At 42.1% G+C, this 24,037-nt stretch overlaps 1 protein-coding gene across 1 annotated transcript; it reads left to right on the top strand.

Annotated features, from left to right (window-relative positions):
• Window positions 1-7,116: 7,116 nt before the first annotated feature.
• On the top strand, window positions 7,117-23,027 carry frmpd3 (FERM and PDZ domain containing 3; the record flags this gene model as incomplete). The annotated part of the gene is made up of 15 exons (XM_080465009.1): window positions 7,117-7,223; window positions 7,336-7,490; window positions 7,625-7,727; window positions 8,029-8,074; window positions 8,674-8,778; window positions 11,283-11,390; window positions 15,124-15,255; window positions 15,779-15,898; window positions 16,236-16,372; window positions 16,764-16,890; window positions 17,265-17,354; window positions 17,552-17,731; window positions 17,907-18,042; window positions 18,729-19,616; window positions 20,212-23,027. Exons 1-15 carry the CDS (start codon window positions 7,183-7,185, stop codon window positions 23,025-23,027), a joined length of 5,184 nt encoding a protein of 1,727 aa, XP_080321135.1. The 5' UTR covers window positions 7,117-7,182.
• Window positions 23,028-24,037: the final 1,010 nt, after the last annotated feature.

Genomic DNA, 24,037 nt, shown 5'->3' with positions numbered 1-24,037 from the left:
AGTAGAACCAGAGACAGACATCGCAAGGGCAAGACGAGGCGAGGAAAAGCTCACACAGAGCAAGCACATGCTTGTGGTTTATTCAAGCATAAAATTAGCTGTCTTTCTTCACTTCAAAGTACCTCTTAAAGCCCTAATAGCCGCGGTTCAGACCTTGCTAAGCAACACAGAACTGAGCAAACTTCACAGCTACGTACAAATGAGTATTTTCTTTTCTCTTTTTTTTTTTTAAATGTTTTTAGAAATGTGTACAAAGCTACAAATGTGTGCAATTAAACCACAGCCTTTTTTTTTGACAGAGCAAATAAGAAGCAGTGGACATTTTCCCACATAAATATTTCATCCCTGAATGACTGATGACAAAGCAACAACTCCAGGGAGTGAAAGTGATAAACTGACAGCATGATTTGATAAATTGATACCATCTGCACCAACTTCAAATGCCATTTGTGGAAAATGAGGTGCAATTAAGGCAGTCAGGTAAAGACAACCACAGATAGAAAGAGAGAATTTATCTGAACAAACCTATTGCCTGTATTCTCATGGCACTGGACAGCAATTCTGGTTGTGTGAACGGTGTGTCGAGTGAGGCCTACAGAGAGTGATTTGGTATTGTTTACCTGGCAGAGTTGACTTGAACGTCTACCTGCGGGAGTGAGGTCGCAGGTTAGATGTGGGATATATTGAAGAAAGACATCTGAATCAAAACAATGTGCTTTATGGGCGTCATGAAATACAGTTCAAAAGCACGTTGTTGTTGTCGTCTCTTTTTTTTTTTGACAGAGTGAGTCAAACTGCATAGCAACAGTGAAGATGTGTGGTAGAGGGACTCGCAAGATAAAGGCGGGGAAAGCAATGTGAGCTGTTTCCAGTTTCAGTCAGTGGACTGCCTGAGGTTTAAAATGATCCAATCCTGCAGATAAAATACACAATGAAAAGTTTATCAGAAAGGATGCCCAAGACTGACTTTCACATATCAGCATTCACTTTCCCCACAGACTGAATTGGCCATGTTGCATTGACAGAGAGGATTAGGCCCAGTGCCGATGGCTTCATTTGATTGGCTCTCTCAGTGCAGAGGCCCGTCTATCATCACAAGTCACAGGACGCAAATCCTTTTAGCAAAAGTATTTAGCAGGAGTTTAGTTTTTTTTTGTTTTTTTCCCTCACAAGCCAGAGACAGTAAACAGATCGTGGCTGCCACACTGCCACAGTGACAATCATGTTCATAACTTCCTATAGAGGCCAAACATACGACACGCAGGGTATCTTTGTCTGGGAAGGCTCATTTCACTGTACGCTCGGGAGATTATTGTGTCGCCTCTTTCATAATCCTAAAAGGATTTCACCAGAATCAGGGATTTGCTACATTTGATCCAAAATGTTGGCAGCTTGCACTTTAGGCTGACGGAGGATTTCACTGTGATTGAATGTGAAGTATCAACATGCAACTTGCATGCGTATGTAAAATCAGATACAATAATCATTTCAATTTGATCACTGTGTTTGAGATATAGCGTGTCTAAAAAAAAAATTAATGTTGGCACATTATTTGTTTCCAGTCACTTTCCACGGGGGAAAAAAATTAACAACTTTGCCTCTATAGCCACAACTTTTTTCGATATTCAATTTTGGAACAGAAAAAATGGTGAAACAAAAATTTGTACAGATACAGCCTTAAATCAAAACACAAAAATGGATAGTATATGGTGATCAAATTCTGTCATTCTTTATTTATGTGCTCTATCGTCACCCAGTTCTGTCATGAAGCAGGTTTTCAGTTGGTCGATGTGGAAAACCTCTGACATTAAACTAAATCTTGCATTGATCGTAAAGCAGACTTGAACCCATGGAAGCATAAAGTAGCTGGTAAAGCTAAAGCGGGGTTGCTAATCGTATCCATTGGCGGAGATAGGCACAGGGAGAAACATGAAGCTTTCATTGATTTTATTAATTCGTTTTTTTTCTTTTATTCAGTGTTGAACAGGACACGGTTTTGCACATACTATCTTGCATGTGTTGCATTAATGTTGAGGCGATATTGTGGATGTTTGTAGACTTCTGCTTTCTTCTATGCTGTTAGATTATTTCTTTTTTATTTTTAAGTTCACATCAACAAAGCAAATGTAATGATTGTACAGCAGCATGATTTTGTTGAAAGATATCCGAGTTCTTTTTTTGTTTATCTGGATGCAGAATGAATACACTATTCATTGCCATGAGTCCACATTCACCTTGAACTATTCTGTTTAAGGAATGTTTCACAGAAATGTGTCTTACCCTTGTAATTCAATCATGTCTGACATTTTACGACTGGATGGATTTCCATAATTTTTATAGTAAGTAGGCCGTGGCTTTCTAGAGTTGGAGAATAACTGGAAGAGAGAAATGGTCACGTTTAAGCTTTGTGAATGAAATGTTCGTACGGCACTAGAGAAAGACTGTGTTGACTGCACTTTTACTCATCCACAATGAAATGTTGATGTATGAGAAAAGCAGTGAGGGTTCATGAGCGAATGAGACATGTACACATTTACCTGCCGCAGCACTTGGATTGCAAGAGTCACTGCAGTCTGGGTATTTCATTTCTAAACCCTTGACTTTGTTGAAGTACCAAACCAATATTGGACAAAATTCACAAAACACCAGCGCTGAGACTCAGCACTCTTCCGTTCATAAATTATTGACTCACCCCAAGGATATGAGCTTGGCCACTCCGTCAGTCATAAATAATTACTCTGAAAACGCTCACCTATTGTCTCACTTCCAAGATAGTGATCCGATAACATACGGCCACTTTTGACTCCGCTCACTTTCCTACTGGAGCCGAAGTTCCTGAAGTTCATCTCTGATTCAAATTATGATTTATGATTCAGACATTTACAAGCCCTAGTTAATCAGAGAGACTCACAATTAGTGTAACAGTAAAATTCCTCAAGCATCAACAGTAAGCATCCAGATAATTCACAACTGAATGGGAAAGCTCATGCTCACAGTTAATAAAATGGTCTCTTTAATTCCAGATTAAACACAATAATCAAACTGTGATTATGAATCAACATTTGGGGTGCGGCATTCCGAAGACTAAGCCTCAGTTGCTGCACATGGGAATAGCCTAAACTAATTAAGTCTAAATAATGTTGCATAAGCATGAATAATGCTGCATTGATTTATTGTAAATACATTAATCAGTGTTATCAAGCACCATGGAATTTGTTAACAAGTTGGCTATCTCATCAAGCAGCCAGCAGAAAACACATTTTTTCTCAAGCATAAAACACATTATTAGTGGTAAACAAGTTAATGACGTATAAGCGATCATTTCAACATCCAACTCAAAAAGTCACTGATTAAATGTTTTGCGTTCGCAAAATATGACACAACATTAACAATCAAGCAACTCAACCATCTTTGAGTTTTTAACTTTCAGGTCTAAGCAAGTTGTGGGAGGATTGTTTTTTTTTTTAAGTTTGTTTTATTTTTTTGCTTTCAGTGATTTTTTTTTTATAGCCGAGCAGAATTTAGTTTTTGCGACGCTGATTAGATCTGAGACGCAATTAATTAAGCTATGGAGCACTTGCATCTCTCTCTCTATTTGCTCAGGGTAACTGAGAGTGTTTGAACAAGAGCAGACTACCTCCTCTGAATGATTTCAGCGCAGTTCAGAAAAGAAATATGAAGGAGAAAAACAAAAAAGCAATAAACAACACAGTAAAGTAAACACTGGCCAGCAGCAGGGAGGTGCACACCGATCAGCCACAGCTGATTCTTATAATTCCCAAACTTGACTAATTGCATCAGAAGCAGCATTAACGTCTGCGGTAATGTGAGCTCCAGTACATTTCTTGTTGGTTTGGACAACACAGGTCAGTCTTTGCTCCTGATATGCACCAGAAAGTGTCGGGCACCAACGGCTTTGTTGCTGGTTTGACCGATTACTCTCTCTAGGACCACTGCAGACAAGAAAAACCCCACAAGAACTCTTGTTTTGGAAATCAGATCATCAGGGGGGGGAAAGGTCCTGCTCGCACAGTGAGAACAGCACGCAGAACGGCCCTCAAGCCCCAACTTGGACTGGAAATATTGGGGCTTTGAGATGAGAGTGGTGCAGTAACACTGAGCGATGTGCTGCCCACCTTATAGTATATCCCACCCAGTGACAAGTCTCATCACACGCTTGTGAATGGTCAGAATCTTATGACTGATCAATGCAAGAGCAAAGATTATTCACTGAGGGACTCACAAAGAACAAAATCCTAAAGACCCCTTGCTGGAAGTGAGGTGTCTCACTTTACCTCTAGTGTTTTATAGTAAGCTGTATCTCTCTGGAGGCAAATTATGCTTGATAATTGCTGCAGGCCAATTAAAAAATGGTTCACCTGGCCTGCAGGCCATGATTTGGACACCTGTAGTGTAAGTTCACACAGTTTATACAGAAGTGTATGAACTAACTACAGGAGAGGCAACTCATTACCTTCTCAAGGACTTTCGTGTCTCATTATTCCAAGCAGGACTGCTGCTCTCTGCCTTTTACTTCTCACAGTGGCTAAGAATAAACTTTCTTCTGGAACGCATTATTTGCCTTGTACTGTCTGAAGTAGCTTCACCCTCATTCTTCTCTCCGTTCTGCTGTTCAGTCCCAAAACTTACAACACAATAGATTGTGATTCCCCTATAAGGGAATTTCCATATCAGCAGTAGTAGTCCTTATAAATGAACAACAATACATAAGAGTCTACTGCTTCGTTTGATGTGCATCTATTAGAAAGTACAAATGTCCTCTAATAATAGTATTTATTTTGCCTCACCACATACATCCATGGTTTATCACTTCAGTGTGCTCAGAATCTACCTCACCAGGACCAGATGTAGACATCTGTACAGATTATTTATAAGAGCTGACAGAAGATGAAAAGTGGTCATTCAGTGCAGTGCTGGTCAGCACTCCCCTCAGACTAGGGGTTCATTCAGTGGGCTTTTTCTGTGAGGAGTTGCATCTTCTTCTCGTGCTTGCATGTGTTTTTGTCCGTTTAAATGTGTGGGTCTCAGTCTCCAATTTAATAGCAGTTATCGAAGGTCGAAGAGGAGGGTGGCAGGAACAATCAATATCATTATAAACTGGATTCTCTCACGCTTTATATGCAAGACTTCATGGATAAGATATAAAAGGTCAGTCTTTCCACATCCTAAGTCCTTACGAGTGGCAGCAGACTGGAGCACTGAGGCGAAGCAGGTATGTGTTGCCCTGACCTCTAGTGCCTGAGGAAATGCTGGCATGTGGCCGTCTCGGCTGCAGGGCATTCAGACAGCCTCGAACCACCCCGCTCTCCCTCGTAGCGGCCACATCACTATTCTTTTCCACCCACTATCCCTCAATTCGCCCGGGCTTCAACAAGCTACAGAGTGTGGTAGTCATAGTAACCGGCAGGCTTGCCGATGCCCTTGGGGATCATTTCTTGACAGAATTGCTCCATGTCCTCTCTGAGTTAAAGGTTGGACCCTCTGCTGAATAGCTGTTTATCTTTGCAGACATGAAAGCTTCTGCTTGGGTCTTCCTCAACACTAATTTTATAATCCAAAACAAATCTCTAATTCCTCAGAGGATTTTATTGCTATATATTCAGTTTGGTGTCCACAAAGTCAAAGGACAAAAACAGCCAGAGGATAGCACAGCTCCTTCACTATCAGGATGCCCAAACTGTCTCCTCACTGCTGTCAGAAATCCTCCCTTCTCTACACAGGAGAAGAAGTGCTGAGGCGCCTCAGTGTTTCTGACATTAACAATACATACTGCCATAAGAAGCAATTGAATGGGTGTCGTTTCCAGCAACTGGAAAAAGGAGACAAATGGTGGGAAAAATAAGACATTAGAGGGTCATAGAAAATCAAGATGAATGGGGACAGAAGTGCACTGTCACGATCTCTTGGCAAAATCACAGAAGTAAATAATCATACTCAATCAAAAACATGTAATCCTTTTTTAGAGGCAGAACCAGCTGCTGCAGCACCATTTGTCTCTGCGTTGCACCTTTGATACAAACAGATGATCTTTTGTGAGTCGGCTGAATACAGAAGACAGAAACGAGAATTCACATCTAATCATTTTAATTTATGAGAGTAATTGAAATTCAAAGCGTGTGTCACGTAATGGATTTTTACTCATGAACTGAGCTCAATGTGAAGACTATCTATGATACATCTGTCGTTATCTGATACCGCGACACAAGGTAGAGCTCAGTAATGCATCAGTGGAATTGTAAATGAGCCATGCTCCTCTGTAAGCCAGTGTTATCAGAAACAAGTGACGAGAATATGAATCTGAACTGTTGACTGATGTGACTCAGCTTCGTGTTGCTGACAGTTTGCTCTCTGCCTCTGGCACTCTGAAAGGTATTTATTCTCAACAGTGTATCACTGCATAACAAAAACCTGAGCACTCCTGCTATTGTCGTTCATCGTCTCTCTCAGTTTCAAGCCCATCTGCAACATTACCATCACAATCAGTGTCTTATCTTTAGTCAGCAATCACCAGTGTCCCAGATCACAGATATGAGCAGAAATATCTGTCTCACTTTTCCTCACACAATAATTTCTATTTCCATTTTTTCTTTTCCTGCCACAAACACAGAAACCCACGTACACACTCACATTCTTGTCTTTCCGTAATCTTCCTTTCACTGCCTCCCACACAGGCATCTGTAAAAGAGCATGTGTGGTTCAAAGCAATAGTTTTAGTCCACACCGGCAAACACTGGCATATACAGAGACATTAATGTGTTACATCTTTTGTGTGCATTATGTTATATGTCCTTGATAGTTTCAGCCTCTCTAAAGGCATGCCATTTACTTTTGGCCTACACATTTAACACAAAACACTTTCCTTTGCTTTCTTCTTGTGCATTTCTTTAAACATAAAAGAAGTTTGTACTTTATAGAAAGCCAAATGTCATACGAAAAGATGTGCGCCATCGTAATCTTAAGTGTTTTCAGCCTCATCCTCGTGGCAACGTGTCCTCAGATAAACTCAACCCTCTAAAACAGGATTGTTGATAAAGCTGTGCGTCTCATCTCTATTCCCGCATTCCCTCTCTCTTCCCTCCCCTTGTGCAGGTGAATGATTGCAAAAAAGAGACCAGCCTTTGCAGTGCAACCCCGTCCCATGCTGCTCCCTCCTCTCAGGGGATGGCCAAGGTCCAGGATGGACACACGAACGCATGTGACAGGTACAAAGGGCTTCTTAAACACGGGTTTTTCTCAGCCTAACAGCACATTCTTCACGCTCTGCTTTTAAAAACAAGGGTTGTATTTGTCCTTTTGTTGTGCGCACGTGTGCAGCATTGCAATGTTAGAGGAGAGCCAGGATGGTATGGACAGTGGTACCCTAAGTCCTGCCTCAGCTCGACAGGTCACCATCCAGCGCCACCCGACTCAAGGCTTTGGCTTCGTTGCAGGCAGCCAGAGGCCTGTTATCGTACGCTCCGTCTCTGCCGGTTAGTGAGCATGTATGTGAGAAAGGGATTTAATGAACACAGGGACAGTGATGGCACTTTAAATAGTGTCTTTGAAGTGTCAAATTAAAATTTCCCTTTTATTGCATCTGCGTGAATTCGTATTTCATCTGCAGACGGCCCATCCTTTGGCAAGCTTCTCCCTGGAGACCAGATCTTGGCCATTAACGAGGAGACGGTGAGCGACGCGCCCCGAGAGAGAGTCATAGACCTTGTAAGGTAACATCCTTTACTGTCCCAGGAGGGAGGGTGGGGGGAGGAGGGGTTCCCACACCAAGTGGCCAGCAGCACAGGCTAAGGGAAGCAAAGACGATACGGGTAAAGAGGGTGGATCAAAAAGAACACAGTGGTTCTGCTCATGCCTCAACATGAACCTGTGGATGAACTGGTTCTTTTGCAGCCGAAGAATGACAAGAACATGGCAAATAAAAAAAAAAAGTAAAAAATGGAGATGTTCTCCAAATACCTTGCAGTCCGTTGCATTATCTAACCTACTCCACTCTCTGTTATTTCTACACAGACGCTGCAAAGACACTATAGTTCTCACTGTGCTGCAGCCCCATCAGGTAGTATAATGGAGCGCTCACTTTCATGTTCACGTCAGTTCTGACACCTTTATTTTCACCCTGAATTGTATAGAAACCAAATTTGACTTTCGGCGGCACACACTCACACAGTGCAAGCATAAATTAGTATTCACGACTATGCCTCACCCATTGAACTAATTTCTTTTTTTTTCAGTAACAAGTAGGCACATAAACCCCATAGAATAGTGAGCGTTATAGCATGTGTATGCATGCATCAAGCCATAAAAAGAAATGTACTACTTATTCGGCTGACTCACTTGTTGACAAGACAAAAGAACTGAAGTACAAGAAATATTTCATTCATGCGGACTAGACAGCAGATTAAAAGGCAAGGCACTGTGCATCAACAACTGTTCGGCGCGACCATGTTTAACACTTTTCAAGAGAGTAACATTTCAACGGGTGAACTTCACTGCAAAGATTGCAGTTTTGCTGCAGTCGCATTGCAGCAGCATTGGCAAGCTCCGCAACACATGTCTGTTTAGCACTGGCAGTCACAGGGGCTTTTCTTTCATTTCTGTCTCATCTTTGAAGCCGAGTTCCTACTCAACGTCCCCTATCTCTCTCCTTACTCTCAGTCACCTAAATCTGCCTTCATAAGTGCAGCCAAAAAGGCCCGCCTGCGAACTAACCCGCCTAAAGTGCGCTTTTCAGAGCAAGTGTCCATCAGCGACCCAGACTCAGTAAGTTGACACCCTGTGACATGCGCATGCATGTGACACGTGTTATCCTCTCATGACCTTCACGTTATGCATTTGTTTCATTTGTTGATTTGATTAGTGATCCTTTAACCTTCATATACTTTCATCCTTTTATGTCAGTCAGTGTGTTTCTCCCTTCTGAGTATTGCATGTGTGTGTGTGTGTGTGTGGTTAAGGGCGAAACAGGACACAGTTTTTGTTCAAATAGTTTGACCTTGAATAAACTGCTTTTCCGACTAATTTGGAGTCTCACAGGAGCACCCAGGGCCATTTAAACAATTTCAAAGTCCTCACATCAAGTCTTATATATGCTTGGATTTTTAGACCACTGTGTTACTTAGTTACACGGGGCAAATAATGGCCATAATCGTCACCTACGGGCTGTGAATAAAGCGTGCAGCTTTTCTAACAGTGGAAAGGGGCATCAGAGGCAGATGTCAACTGCAGTCATATTTGCCTGATCCGTCCGCACTCTCGCCTCGTCTGAGCCAAGTCGAATCTCAAGTGTCCATGTCACCATAACACCACAAACACAGCTGCCAACGGAGAGGAGTTTCTGCTCGATGACGCCAACCACCGTCATTTGTAACTGCAGCAAATCGAGCTATATAATATTAACTCCAGAATGTTTTACCACTCGCCATTAAACGATCATGAAGAATTCACACTGTGAATAAGAGCCATGAACATGGCAATCGAACATAAGTATTTAATCATAAGTATTTTAAGATTTACTGTTTATTTGAACATAATGAAAAACATAAGGCAGCTCTGCTTACTACGTCAACTATCAAGTCACAAATCTTTAACTCCTTGAGGGCCGTCCACTCCGATCGTGGAGGGTTTGTATTTTATTTTTGCTAACCCAGCAATTTTGCGGTTTTCATAGTTTTCACTTATATTATACCTTGTTTGAAAACTTTCATCCTCTACAAAACTAACATTATGTTGATAACCCCTGAAATAATCAGCAATGATAATCTCGCATTTCCTACCTGTTGTCCATTTCTGTAGGTCCAGTACAACTCCAACGTAGAGCTTCTTGTGCTCATTCCGTTCGTTACAATCGACCAAATAAGAAAATCACAACATATTGTCCATCTAGTACTCCATGACTCTGAAATGTGTGTGTATAAAGACCGAAAATCAACTCAAAATAGGTGGTCTTTAAGAAGTTATATGAAAGTGAGAGGATTTTATGGCACGAGCCTGCTTTGCAGCAGTAGAGAAAAACAAATGCAGTGAATCAACGTCAAGGTCAAATGAAGGTGCACAAATTAGAAAAGACCTTTTGCTACTTTTTGTTTACACTGTACAGCAGCTGAAGGCTGGTATTGATTGTTTGAGGGCTACTATAAGCAGTCGGATTCTTAATGATCAAAAAAAGGTATGACTTCCCTCTTGGCCTGCATTAGACGAACGGGTTGCAAACTCACCCATCCCTAACAAAAAGAGCGGCAGTAGCAGCTTTTAACATAGAACGATAGGCCTGTTTGTGCCGTTTGTTCACCAGTGCAACCTCACTTCAGTACCGCAGTATGGAAGAAGATCTGTTAACTCGTAACTCAGACTTTTGTTGTTTCCAATTTGCACAGAAGGACAGCTTGTTGAGCCTTCTGCATACTTAAGTTCTCCAAAAAACAGACTGCCGAGCATCTGCTGTGGATACGGCTCAACATTTCAACTACATGCAATTTGGGAGATACAGTATATTGTTGCACTAAACTCACATCCGGTCGCCATAATGTGCAAAGTGTGCCAGCATTCTCTCAGGAGGAAAACAATGATAACTTAGTTTGTTTTGGTTTCTGATTTATGGAAAGTTTCAATTTTGGCGGCAGCGGCGCTTCCTGCTGCTTCACTGGTGCTTGTCACATTGAAACTACAGGCCCTATCGTGTTACATTAGGACACCTATTTTCCCCTGTGATCACAAGCGTGGCTCTTTGAAACTGCATAATGAGAACTCAGTCATTTTCTTAAAAAGCCCTCGGCAAGATGAAAACAGGGAGAGCGTGAGAGGAGATCGCCCGTCAAATCATATTCAAGCTAGAGAGAACTGCACTGCATATCATAACTTTTCTTCTAACGAGTGCTTTGAGTAAAAGCAGTAACCTTGAATCAGCCCCACCCCCCTTTCCTTTCCTCACGCAACTCTGTGGTGAATGCTTTCAATCCCGCCATCCAATTTTCTTGGCATGCATATTGAATGGATAGACCAGAAAAATTGAATAAGCTCCCCTTTGATCATGATTCAATACAAGGGGCGGGCATCTTGAGACAGACTCCTGCTTCTTTTCAAACTGCGCAGAGTTCACTTGCAACATCCATTGTTTGCATGATGCATCTTCGTTCATCATCCCTCTTTTTCAGTTTGTTTCTCCTTTTAATTTCAAAATGGAAAGCTCAGCCACCATCACAGTAGATTCCGTAATTCCTCTTGACACGAATGTATTCACTTTTGTTTCGTCTTTCAATCTCTTCCAGACAATGCTCAAGGACGACTCCTTGCTACTCATACCAAATGTGTTGAAGGTGTTCCTGGAGAATGGACAGATTAAGTCCTTCACGTTTGACAGCCGTACCACTGTTAGGGTACGTATTCACAATCGAACACGCACATTTGGAAGGCCGCCAAATTTCAACAGCTTTGTGACATTCAGTTGATGGTTGATATAATAATTCCTGTTCTATTACTTAAATGACTTCTTCTGTGTGGAACCAACCAAAAAGCAACCCTGACACTTAATATTCAAACTAAATGGCTCTTTAAAAGTTTGACAATTCTGATACAAATGCCATTAAATTCTTCATAATTAAAAGCCTCCTGTCATAAATGGGTATTAGGGGGCTGTTCGGGTGTTGCCACGGTGTTGTCATCATGTTTGATTTGCCACACATTTTTACCCATTAACAGTGGACTAGCATTATTCACTTCATATCATACTTGATGGGTATATTTTACCCCGTCTTGTACAAAACACTCAGCAAATGCTCCGAAAAAAAAAAGATCCTAATACGTAAACGTAAAAGGATAGATTTTTATGATCAGATTACTATAAAAACTAATTCCTCGGTGGGCTCATTCAATATAAAGCTTGTTTAGAAGATGGATGGGTGGGTGGGTGGAGTCAGCAAGGCATGGAGCAGCAGTGTCTACAGAAGGAAGAATATGAACACAAAGGAAAAGTCTGCGAGCAATCACACATGCAGCACTAAGAGAGTATAACTTCCTAATTATACATCAATTGTATCAACGTTTTAGTCATGCATGATTAAATAATAATCTCAGTGTCAATATCTATTCAATTGAGTACAAATTGGAAGAAGTGATTATTTACTGTACATGATAATAAAGCTTAAAATTTTGCACTGCTGTACATAATTATAATTACTACATTCAAAACATTGATTTTTACACAGTGTATCTGAGGAGATGGTCCCCCTTCACTGTTATTCACACTTTTAAAAGAAATTATTTTACTTCCAGTTTCACTACTGACGTAGTCACAATACGATCTCTCTGTGGGCTTCAAGGAGAAAGCACCACTAGTAGACCATATAACTCCTTTAGAGTCAGTCTTGAAGCCACCTGCCGCTGTCCTCAGATGTATTACTGATATATGATCTGTTGTACTTTCTTGTTCATTTTTCCTTGACTTGCCCTCTCTTATGGCTGCCTGTTTTATGAGACATCACGGCAGCGCGTCAACGTGTAGTTTTGTAGCCTGTTTGGATGGCAAAACTCGAAATAATTAAAAACCCTCATCTGTAGTTCATCATTATTTCACACAAATGTGAGTCCACTTTCCTTTATTTCTAGCCCAGTGGCTTGTACAGAGGGACTTTGCAGCTGTGTAGTGAATAAATGACTCCACTAAATTGAATTAACAATCCTCAGAAAACTTTATGCAGGCAAGGAATCTCATTTGACGTTGTTAGAGGTTTTCCAGCAGTGCAGCATCTATGCTGGTTTTTTTTTTTTGTTATTTTTAATAAATGCTTAAAGATCATGCATGAAACTAATTCACCTCTCCAGTTTGTAAAGAATGACTCTATGACACAAACCTGAATCCTAATATCCACTGTTTGTTTTTAACTTGTTCAGTAGGTATATTCTTGCTTTGTTGGGTGCCATGATTGCATTACGTTCCTCAGAATTGACTGTATAATGATTGATTGGACCACAAGTATACGGGTATACTTAACATGGGACACAAAAGAGCCTATTGATTGACTTTTGACTTACGAGAAAAAGGTTTTAGGGTTTTTTACTCTCACAGAGGTATAGTATCTTTAAAGTTAACATCGAGTGAACAAACACAGCTCAGCATCAAGTTTCTAAAGAGTTAAACACAAAGGCCGAAACCACATAATTCAGCTGAAAACACTTCAAATACAAATAAAACTTTGATTAGAAAGTCAGGTGAGGTGTTTAACATGGGTAGATGAGGCATGTGCACTCGGTTTGTTGTATTGTTTTGTTTGTTATGGTTTTATATTTCTATTCAAATTGAAATTTCCATTTGTTTTTCCTGTCTAAAGGTTATGTTGTCACTGGATTTTATATTTTATTTTTTTTAATCAAGTCAGCCTTCTAGTTATATTGACTGAGTGTCTGCTATACCCAAATAGACTGGGCGCCAGACTAGATTCAGCTTTCAAATGAACACATCAATGGAATCCTAGAATAGAATTTATCACAATATATTTTCGAGCTGCATGTGTAGTGATTATGAATACAGTCTATCCATGCCCTCCTCCTCAAATACAATCCCTCACACACTATCAACCTCCGACCACAAATCCGTCCTTCCATCAATCAATTGATCGGTCTACTCATCTTCCTTTTAAATCTCCTTTAATGGACTGTGGCTGTGTACACCCTGCACATACTACCTGTCCTCCACTTGTTTACCACAGAGAGACAAGAAATTGCACACTTCCACACACACAGTCACCCATTGAGCTGACATACATATGGCTGTGGGCTGTGGTAGTACCCGGCTCTCCAGGTAGCATCACACTTGCTCAGTAAGAACATGCAAACTCCACAAAGAGAGGATATCTCCCAAAGTTGAAGCTGACCCTTCTTGCTATCAAGTGAGAGTGCTATCTACACCACTTGGCCAAGAGTCAATTCTAAATTTATATCGACCGCATAATTGGTTTAAGAAAATACCTAAAAAAAAAAAAAGATCCTTACATCTTGTGATGCATCATCCTGTGAGTTTCTAAAATGTGAAATCACATTAGTGTGATTAAGGTTATTTAAGGCAACAAATGAATCAAGTTAGACTGGGGTCAGTTCTGTCACCGTGTCAGCTTGTAAGATGAGTCCAACATCTCTGAACAGACTCATTAAATAAACTCCATTAGATTTCACAAATCTCTCCTCGACTCATGGAGGGTGAGACAGGAAAAGAGAAACACGCGAGCACTTAAAAGGAGAGATGAAGGAAGCACTCTCCTGTCAGCCTAATTAAATGGAATTTCAGCATAATAAGAACGCTCAGATCAATAATACAATGTCCCAGATTAAATCAATGGCACAATGGGATACCCAGTTGTATGCCGATTAGACTGTCTGTCAACTAAAGAAGCTTCCCTGCAGTGTTTCAGGCTACAATCTACGGCATTGTGTAGGTCCTTCACTCAATTGTGTGGCTTCCCAGGGTGTCATTTAAAGTAAACCACAGAGGTCGATGCTGTTAAAACTGCTCATCCTTGTTTTTCAGGGACAACTGCCGCCCAGAATATATCAAGCGAGAGGCTGCTGATATCTTTATGTTGTTTGTCACCCAAAGCTTCATTTTACAACTTTTGATGAGCAAAGACGTTCATATTTAGAAGCAGAATACTGTTTGACAGCGTAACATATAAACATAAGATAATTGTTTTGATGTCCACTTCTTTGACATTCTCAGCAGGCAAACAAATTATGAAACTTTATCCTGAGGCATAGCCCATGGTAAAATTTGACAAGCCATAAGTTCCACTTAGACAGCATTGTCTGTGCATTTCAGAAAGAGGATGAGAAAAGCTCTGCATCATTCATAAACATCTGCACAAGCGCAAGTTGCCCCGCTTACCTCAACGCGCTGCTGTTGTCTCACTTAAATTAGATGCAAACACTGTGCTGGATGCAGAACGACTATAAAAGCCCTATATTGTTCAAAATTTATTTGACAATCGTCCTGATAAAACACAAGAGCGGAATCCGAACTGAAATGGGCTCCACGCTTTAAGAAACCATTTGTGGACTTGTAATGTATTCTCACTGTAGAAGACTCCGCTCTCTCACTTGCTTTCATCTTTCTCCGTGCAGGATGTGATCTCCTCCCTGCAGGACCGCCTCTCACTGCGCTACATTGAACACTTTGCCCTGGTGCTGGAGGCAGGCGGCCTGGACCAGAATCAGAAGTTGCATTTTTTACAGGACAACCAGCCACTGACACATGTAAGAAGCTCGCACCTGGCAAATTAGTTTCAAATGTGTTATTAGCGCTACGAAAGTGATGACAGAGATGCCCCGCTGCCAATGGCGACATAAAACAAGCTGAGATATGACACAGTTTTATCATTGCCACTTTTGCTTGTATTTCAGGATTTCATCTGTGTATTGCGACAGATTTGATCCTCTTTCTCCAGATGTTAAAAAGCATAGCTTCTGAGTGGCAATCATACTCTGTCAGAAAAAGAATGTAAGCAATTTTGTTGGTGGCCCGGTCACACCACTACAGATCAAAATCACACACAGGAAAAAAGATAGCTGAATCTCATTCTTTTATATGATATAGCACCAATAGTGGGAGATTGTTTTTACTGTTTTATCAATTGGGAGAGTGGATATTTCATAAACAGTCACTGTGGGATTGCGAATTCAGTCATTTTTTGTTCACTTGTTGAGAACGACACTGTGATATGTGATGACATCCAAAGACTTTAGTTGTTATCTTGCTGACACAGTCGTATTCTCCTAGGTGGTGCACAGAACCTATTTCCAAGGGATGAAGTGTCTGTTCCGCATCTGCTTCTTCCCCAAGGACCCCGCAGACCTGCTAAGAAGGGACCCTGCCGCATTTGAGTACCTCTATATACAGGTGACGTGCTGGATTAAAGCGGGGGGGGGGGGGATTTAAACAAATGTCGTTCAGTTTTGTGGTACTTATAGAGAGCTGGCTTCATGACGAGGGAGGGGAAAGGTGTCGAAGCATTTGAGTTCTTATAGACAGTTTTATAGTTTCTATCATATTATATTCAACTTTGCTTCCTATGATCGATTTTAAGGGTAAAAAAAAAAATCAATGCTTTCCCAGAGTCTGGCTTCAAGTGTAATGGATTTAGGGCCTCATTAATTCAAATGATGTCACGGGCAGTAATAATCACATTTATTCTCCAGGAATGTGTTTAAAACAATGTTTCATTGCGTCCCCACAGAATCGCAATGACGTCATTAAAGAGCGTTTTAGCATGGACTGGAAATCTGACATCACGTTGCGACTGGCCGCACTCCATATTTATATCACTGTGTCCTCTGCAAGGCCCAATCAGAAGATCTCTCTTAAGCACGTCGAGTAAGTTGACAAACAAAATGATTTGCAAATGACCCTGAAATAATCTAAAGATGAAAATAGACGTGCTGCGTACCAGCAAGTCCTGTGGTGAAGTTTGTTCATTACATAAAATCTAAATGATTCCAAAAGGAATATAAACTTAAGACCATTTTCCCTTTGTCGCTTTCCGAGCAAGTAATTAGCTGCAGCTATCACAACTACGGAGCCAGAACAGAGTCAATGTGCTTGTAATAGACTTAAGATGGTCATGTCAAGTATAGGAGGACGGAAACAAGACTTACTTTAGTGTTGGCCTTTGGATGATTGCCTCGAAATCGATAAATCACTCCACTGTTTATCTTTCTTATATTGTGTTCCCTTCTGCAATATTCCTCTTTGCTCTCTGTCATAGGAAAGAGTGGGGACTAGAGCCTTTCCTTCCACTCACTCTACTACCAACAGTGAAGGAGAAGAATGTGTGCAAAACCCTGTCTCAGTTGCTGAAGACTTACCAGCATCCACCGCCATCAGGCAACAAGGTTTCTCAAAACAAAACTATGATAATTTCCATCGATGCATTAAGCCTCTGAGTGATTTCACTGCTTTTGATTTTACAGCTTTCCTTCAGAGGAATTGCAAATATCGATAGCTCCAACCTGCTGCAGTCTTGATTACAATTTACATTTAAATCTCCAAGCTTTGTTGCTACCTTAGAGGAGATTTTACTTTACTGTAATGTATGGTTACATCAGCTGCAGAGTCAGTCCCTTAGACAAGCCTTTCATCCATGTACATTTAGCTGTTGCATAAGACTTCAGTCGGCAGATCTGTGGCTCAACAGTGCCCCCAAGAGGAGGCATGAGCAGAGGGTGGGATTTTCTCTCTCACTTCCTCTCTCTCATTCTGATGGCAGGTCCCTCCACTCCAAGGAAAGCTGCAGTACATGCGTGTTCTCAATGACCTCCCACCTTTTGGTGGAATTTTGTTCCACACTGTCGGACTGGTAATGTATTTTGGAATCTTTGCACACCCTTGCACCATCAATGTATTATTCATATGTTCTGCTATTTTTAGGCTGCACATGTGTTTGCCCGGTTTCACACACTGGCTGTTTAAAGAGACTTTTACATTTAAAATGTGAAATCTATATGTTGCATTTGCCTGAAAATTCCTTTTTTTTTTCTTTTTTTTTTTAAACAGGAGGAGAAACAGTCTGCTACAACACTACTGGTAGGCCCTCGCCATGGCATTAGTCACGTGATTGACCTAAAAAACAACCTCACAACAGTTCTGGCTGAGTTCAGCAGAGTTTCCAAGATCCAGCTCTACAGAGAAAGCCAGGGGGTGGCACGTGTGGAGGTGTCAATTCATGAGGCCAAGGTACTACAAGATGTTGACGATCAAACATTTCTTATGTCAAGAAATGTTTCAAATGCACCTTCTGAAAAGTCTTTTACAAGTTTTATTTCATCAGGTCATGACAAAATGAGCAGGCAATGCTCATTGCCTGTCCCCTAAATAGTCTCCTAATTCCCCTCCCTACCACCCACTACAGCCTCTGGTCCTGCTCATGGAATGGCCTGATGCCAGTAACTTTGCGTGCCTCATCTCTGGCTACTACAAGCTGTTTGTTGACCCTAAACGGACCATTTACTTTCGAACCGCTGGTCAGTCTCAGCTGACCAAGGCAGGTAAGTCATGGATTACTGAATTTTATAGTTTGAGGTATCGTTGAAAGGAATTCTGTTGGAGATATCACAAATAGGAATGAATGAAAACTGAAGTTGCGTAACAAAACAAAACAAAACACATATCACACATGTCAAGTTTTACAAGAGTGACATTCTGTCAGCGTTGCTTTGAACAGTGCATGTCAGTAAACTATTGCCAAAAATTTCATTGTGCTCAATCAACATGGACATTTATGGACACTGCTTCTTCATTGACTGAAGTCATCACCAACCAGGTTATCCTGGAGCCTCCATCCCATGGCGCCCTCTGCTGTCTCATCTCTCATCTTGGGTCATCGGAATGTAATACTTCATAATCCTTTTTGCAAGACTGAACAACTCTATGGATTTGTACTTTTTGCTGTGATCATTAACATCCACATTCTGAACATGAGCAGCTCTTTTGCCATCTGCTGTGCCAACGTGTCTTCTGCATGAAAGAAGAATAGCATCATCACATCATTACATTCCACCAGAATCAAACCATCTGACCCAGAGCAAACCTCAACTTTCAACATCAATTTTTGAAATCAATAACTCACACGTGACCACCAGCTGTCACCTCTGCATTTCCGTCTGGACCTTCTCTATTGCAGCGAGTTCCTAACACCTCAAAATCTTCACTGCTTTGACAATTCTGTCCTCAGATTACAGAAGCTCCCATCATGCTCATCCACGTTCTGGGGCTACCAGCCTGCCAAGTGGAGGGCGGCGAGGGGAGGAGAGGGAAAACTCGCACAGAGAGTCGGGGTCTTCAAGAGCTCTGGTTCCCGCAGAACCTCAGCATCTAGGCTTATGTCATGTCCACCTACGAGAACAACAACAATTTCAGGATTTCCAAACACATGCTGAAGCTGAACTTGACATCAACGAGAACTTTATTGCTCAGGACCCCCCTGGACGGCCCCGCACCAAGTCAGATCCAACACAGCAGAGTACAGAGGAAATAGCTGGAGTCTTAGAGACCCCACCAATAGAGAATACGGCATTTAGAATCCGAGCTCAAACAACTGGTCAGTCCCAAAAATCTTCACGATTCTTTTGTGATTCCTGCAAAGCCAGACTTAGGGCAGAGGGATTCTCATCAGTGGCAAACTCGAGTGGGAGCTCGGGGAAACATTGTTCCAGTGCTTGTGCTTCCCGGGATGGGGGTGCTGTCGACCTCATGGCCCTACCACCCCCCGGGAACGAAGAGGAAGAAGAGGAAATAGGAAGTGGGGGAGAGAAGTTGCAGCCACCACCAACTGCTATTGCTGCCCCACCACCTGGGTTTAGGGACAACAGCTCTGATGAAGACGACTCAAAAAGAGCAAGAAAGGCTCGAACAAGTGCCAACACTGGGCTCCCTGCTGGAAAACTGGCTCAAACCAAGGAAGATGTGCCGGTGACACTGATTGACAATGTATCCACAAGGACAGTCCGGGATCATGCCCAGGAGCTTGATGATGCGTTGGTGTCCACCTTACAGGCACTTGAGGCTTTGGCAGCCTCCGAGGACTACCCCCATCACCCCCAACAGCCAACACAGACTGCAGGTCAACAACCTTAGTCATGCTACAGCTCACATCTCACTCACAGAAACACAGAAGTTTTCCTGTAAAAACGGTTACAAGTGTATTGAACTATCTCTGCCACAGTACTGATGAAGCACTGTAAAAAAAAAAGTCTAGATTTTCAAAATACATTATACCAGTATTAATTTTCATTAAGAACTGAAATGATTAAAGTCCCCAATTAAAATATTGCTCAAGTTTAAAAATGTCACATATAAGCTGTGACATGTTTTGACAGAATTATATGAGCATCAGTTGATGTTGCTATGTCAGCTAACTTTAAAACAAGCATAAAAAGGGTTGACCTAAGTATATAGGTTCATTTTACACAGTAATGGTAGTAGGAAATGTGTGCATCTTTTTTTTTTAAATCAGGTGAGGAAAGCCCAGTGGAGCATACAGTAAATAAGCCTAGAGGATTATGAGAAATTTGATCCAAATGAACTGATTTTTGAAAAGTATTTCCAAATTGTCAAAGAATATATATTTTATTTTTGAATCCCATTCAAACCTGTCAGGTTTTGTCCAGTCAATGTCTTTGCTAATGTTTGTCATCTGTGTCATTTTTCCTTCTCAGGGCTGATTGTCTTGGCTGCCATTACACCTGAGTCGTCTCTTGACTCGGGTCATGAGACCAATTCTTCTGAATTGACAGATGTTTCTGAGATGGTGTCAGCCATGAAGCAGAACCAGAACCAAGCCTACCTGCTAGCTCACCACATCAACAAAGACCGTATCATCTGTCGCCGTGACTTTCCCCTGGCCATCCCAGGTTGTACTGCTAAGACCATAGGGACTGGAGCCTTTTCCGTGGGTCAAATCCGAGCTGGCTGTCCACCCAAGCAAGTAATTCTAAGCAAGACGGTTCCCTTTAAAGTCAACCCCAGCCACGAATCAGCAATACTCAGTGTTGTGACCGAGCATGGGGGAAATCAAGGCACAGCTCAGGCTGATCACAAAACTGAATTAAAAGCAAATTCTGAGCCCACCAAAGTAAACACCCCTGATACGCCCTCTAAGACACTTGAAGGATTTCAAGTGTCTGATCCTTTAGTAACAGCTCAAGTTAGTAAAGATCAGAAGTTATCAAATCCTTCTGGGGAGGCAGTGAACCAGACTTTCTCTGATGGTTTAAAGGGGAAAAAAACAGCACCTCTTAAAACAGACACAACAAGCAAAGCCTTACCTGTTCTTTCACCTGTGGACAGAACTGCCTCTTCCAAGACATCCCCCGCTAATATGTGCCATGATGCCGAGACTGCCTCCAGCGAGACCATGAAGCCTTCCAGCTCTACAGAACTTTTGCCAGTTGATGATCTTTTCTGCACATGTCCAGTGCAACTGGAGCCTGCACCTCAACTCCGACTAAAAGACCCACAGGTTCAAAAGATAGTGGTGTTTCAATCCTCTTCTCCCACAGACGATGAGCGCCTTCGGGCAAAAGGCCTTCAGCTGGCGAACAGCAAAGAAAATGCAGTCAGGATAGCAACTGATTCTAACTTAGTGAAACCCGGCCCACAATTACAAACCAAGTACTCCCCTCATTTACCTGTGAAAGCTGAGAGAAAAGAAGCAGCTGAAAGCAAGAGTGAGGGTGTCCAGGGCAAACCTCATACTGAATCACAGAAATGCGTGAAAGCATTACCCATTTTAGATGACCCAACAACTCCTAGTCACCCTGTAGATAAGGTTTCTACTCTACCTGCCAGAGAGTCAAAGAAGCAAGGCAGTGTCAAGGGCAAATCTCAGCGCAGTGCTCCATTCTTGAGTTTTAGAAACCTTCTTTCAGCTACATTTCCAGCAAGGATGAGAAGAGAAACAGATGAGCGACGAGCTCAGTTGCAGAAAGTCCGCCAGTACGAATTAGAGTTTTTAGAGGAGCTGCTGAAACCCAAGTCATCACAGGGTGAATTTTTGCCCCAAGGATCTTCACCTGTGCCCTCAGGCGCTCCTTGTGCATGCCAGCTCCGTACCAGTCCTGTCCTAAAAGCCCCGGGGATCTCCAGGGAGCAACGACGTAGCTGTGACTGTAAAAGGATGTGCAGGGGAATGCGACTACCTGACACTCCAGTTGGCTCCACAACGGAGACACAAAACAGAGGCAGAGAGAGAACTGTCGCAAAGACTCCTCCAGCAGTCACAAAAACCCCTCACACCCAAGGTGCCACACGGAGACCCCAGACATTAGAGATCAAGACCACACGAATACGATCTACGAGCCTTGAGTCGAGAGAGCCAAGGGGAGAACATGGCTCCTGCCTGCCCACTTGCACATCTTCTCAAACGGATTGCATGGGAGCTCCACAATATAAAAAGCTCCAGCGACGATACAGTATCGGTGAGCTGGATAACAGCACTAGCATGCCTGTGTATGCTGAGGTGAAGCCCAAGGCCAAAAGTCTAGAGAAGGAGATGGAGAGAGTGAGGGCCACTGGATTGAGGCTCCCTACCCCAGTAGAGCCAGTTCATACCCAGTCTCACCAGGTGGAAGGAAAAGGGAAGAAGGGAGTCTTCTTCATTCAGGGAGAGGAACTACTGCGAGAAAGCAAAGAGGGGACGGGGGAGGTGTTACTAACCCTGCCGAGTGAAGACAGCGACGACAAGGATAAATGCTGCTCGTTCTGTTTCTGCTACAGGAAATGTGAGGCTGCAGATGAAAGCAGTGAGAAAGATGAACTTTCATACTCCATACCACTTCAGGTCCTTCCAGGCATGGAGTTGGACTCGCGTTCCTTTCCAGTCATGAGCAAAACCCTCCAGGTTCTCAATGCAGAGGATTGCAGTGGGGAGGAAGAGGAGGAGGAAGAGGAGGAGGAGCCACAGACACAGGAGATTGACCTAAGAGCCTGCGGTACACTGGAGGGAAGTCTAGCGCGGGTACAGGCTCTACAAGGGAAAACTTTCAGCTTGCCTGATGGTTTCCTAAATGCACAGTTGGACGCTAACGAGTTGCTGGTTATCCTGCGTCAGTGTGCTAACAGCCCACAAGCGGAGGGCGAGGCCCGTCTTCAGCCTTCACGGATTGCAGAGTACAAGCAGGAGCTGGCAGTGCGCTTTAAAGAATTCAGAGCATCATGTCGGAGAGTGGCAAGTGTTGAAAAAAGTCCAACACGCATGCTTGCTGTTGTATCAGCGAGCTTTCAAGTATTATGTGAACTGACCCAGACCTTCATCAAACTGGTCCGAGGGGTGCGGTCAGAAGCCCAAAGGTTGCAGCTGCTGAGAAAAGTAGAGGAAGTGGCTATTAACTACACTTTGCTTTTGCGTGCAGCAGAGGAGTCAATGGGACACTCAAGCAGCTTGCCGACAAAGACAGTGAGTCCTCAAGTTTCCTCCAACACCAATAACATGAGTTCACTCACTCGACCCATCAAAACTCTGCCTGCCCAGTAAGAATAAATCGGGCAGGAAAGTAATCACAACCGTTCAAAAGGTGGATGGCCGCTCTATCTAAATCCATTATTTATTTATTGTTTACAATTTTTACAAAATGTGCAATGACTCATCCTCAGTAAAAACTGCAATGCAACTGTTCCATCCCATGTTTACAGGCCCTGAGGTAGCCTTGTGGATCTTGTATGGAAATATAAAGATACACCAAACTATTGCACAATGGAATAAGAACCCTATAACAGACTGGGTGACACAGGGCTAATCACCTCATATCAATACTCACAATATACATAAATCATGAGAGTATAATATTTTATATGTAATGTATATTTGAGTTGTGTCTACTTAGCAAATAATATAAAGTTTTGTGGAGAAAAAAAAACGGTAAAGAATATATTTGAAATGTATTGATAAATTATAATACACCAGAATTAAATGTATGCTTTGGACAAAAAGATTTTGGCGATCTCGTTGAGTAGCGACTCCTGTAAATTGCGTAGTCCAGAGGGTTGGTTGATTGGTTAGATGGTGATGTGTTTGTTTGTTGACTTTTCTAACTGTTGTGATGCAAAACTGATCTCTTTGGCTATGTTGGCAATGTTGACTGTGTATGACAAAACTGATACAAGGGTCAAAATGTGAGTGACAGTGTTGGAAACATGAAAAGCACTGAAAGCCAAGTATTACATACTTTATTCTGATCAACGGAGGCCCATTTTCTCACTTATAACACCTGCACAGGGCAGACAATGTAGCAGAGAACCAAGTCACAGTCTTATTATATACTGTACAGTTATGAGTGTTGGTACTTCACTCAGCTGTGGAGAAGTCATACCCTCAATGTACTCAATAGCGCAAAGATCACCACCACTAATTTATTACTAACTCGCACCTCACTATTGTGAATTCTAGTTTTATTATCTTTAGACATCCCGTTGCAAGTGAGGAAACTTACCACTAGGATTTTGCACAACCTCTGAAGTTAGTTCTGAAGTTGAAATGTAACTTTC

Source organism: Lipophrys pholis (genome assembly GCF_963383615.2).
Source record: "Lipophrys pholis genome assembly, chromosome: 6".
Taxonomy (NCBI): Eukaryota; Metazoa; Chordata; class Actinopteri; order Blenniiformes; family Blenniidae; genus Lipophrys; species Lipophrys pholis.
The sequence above is the reverse complement of the archived record's forward strand: the minus strand, read 5'-3'. Positions and strand labels throughout refer to the sequence as shown.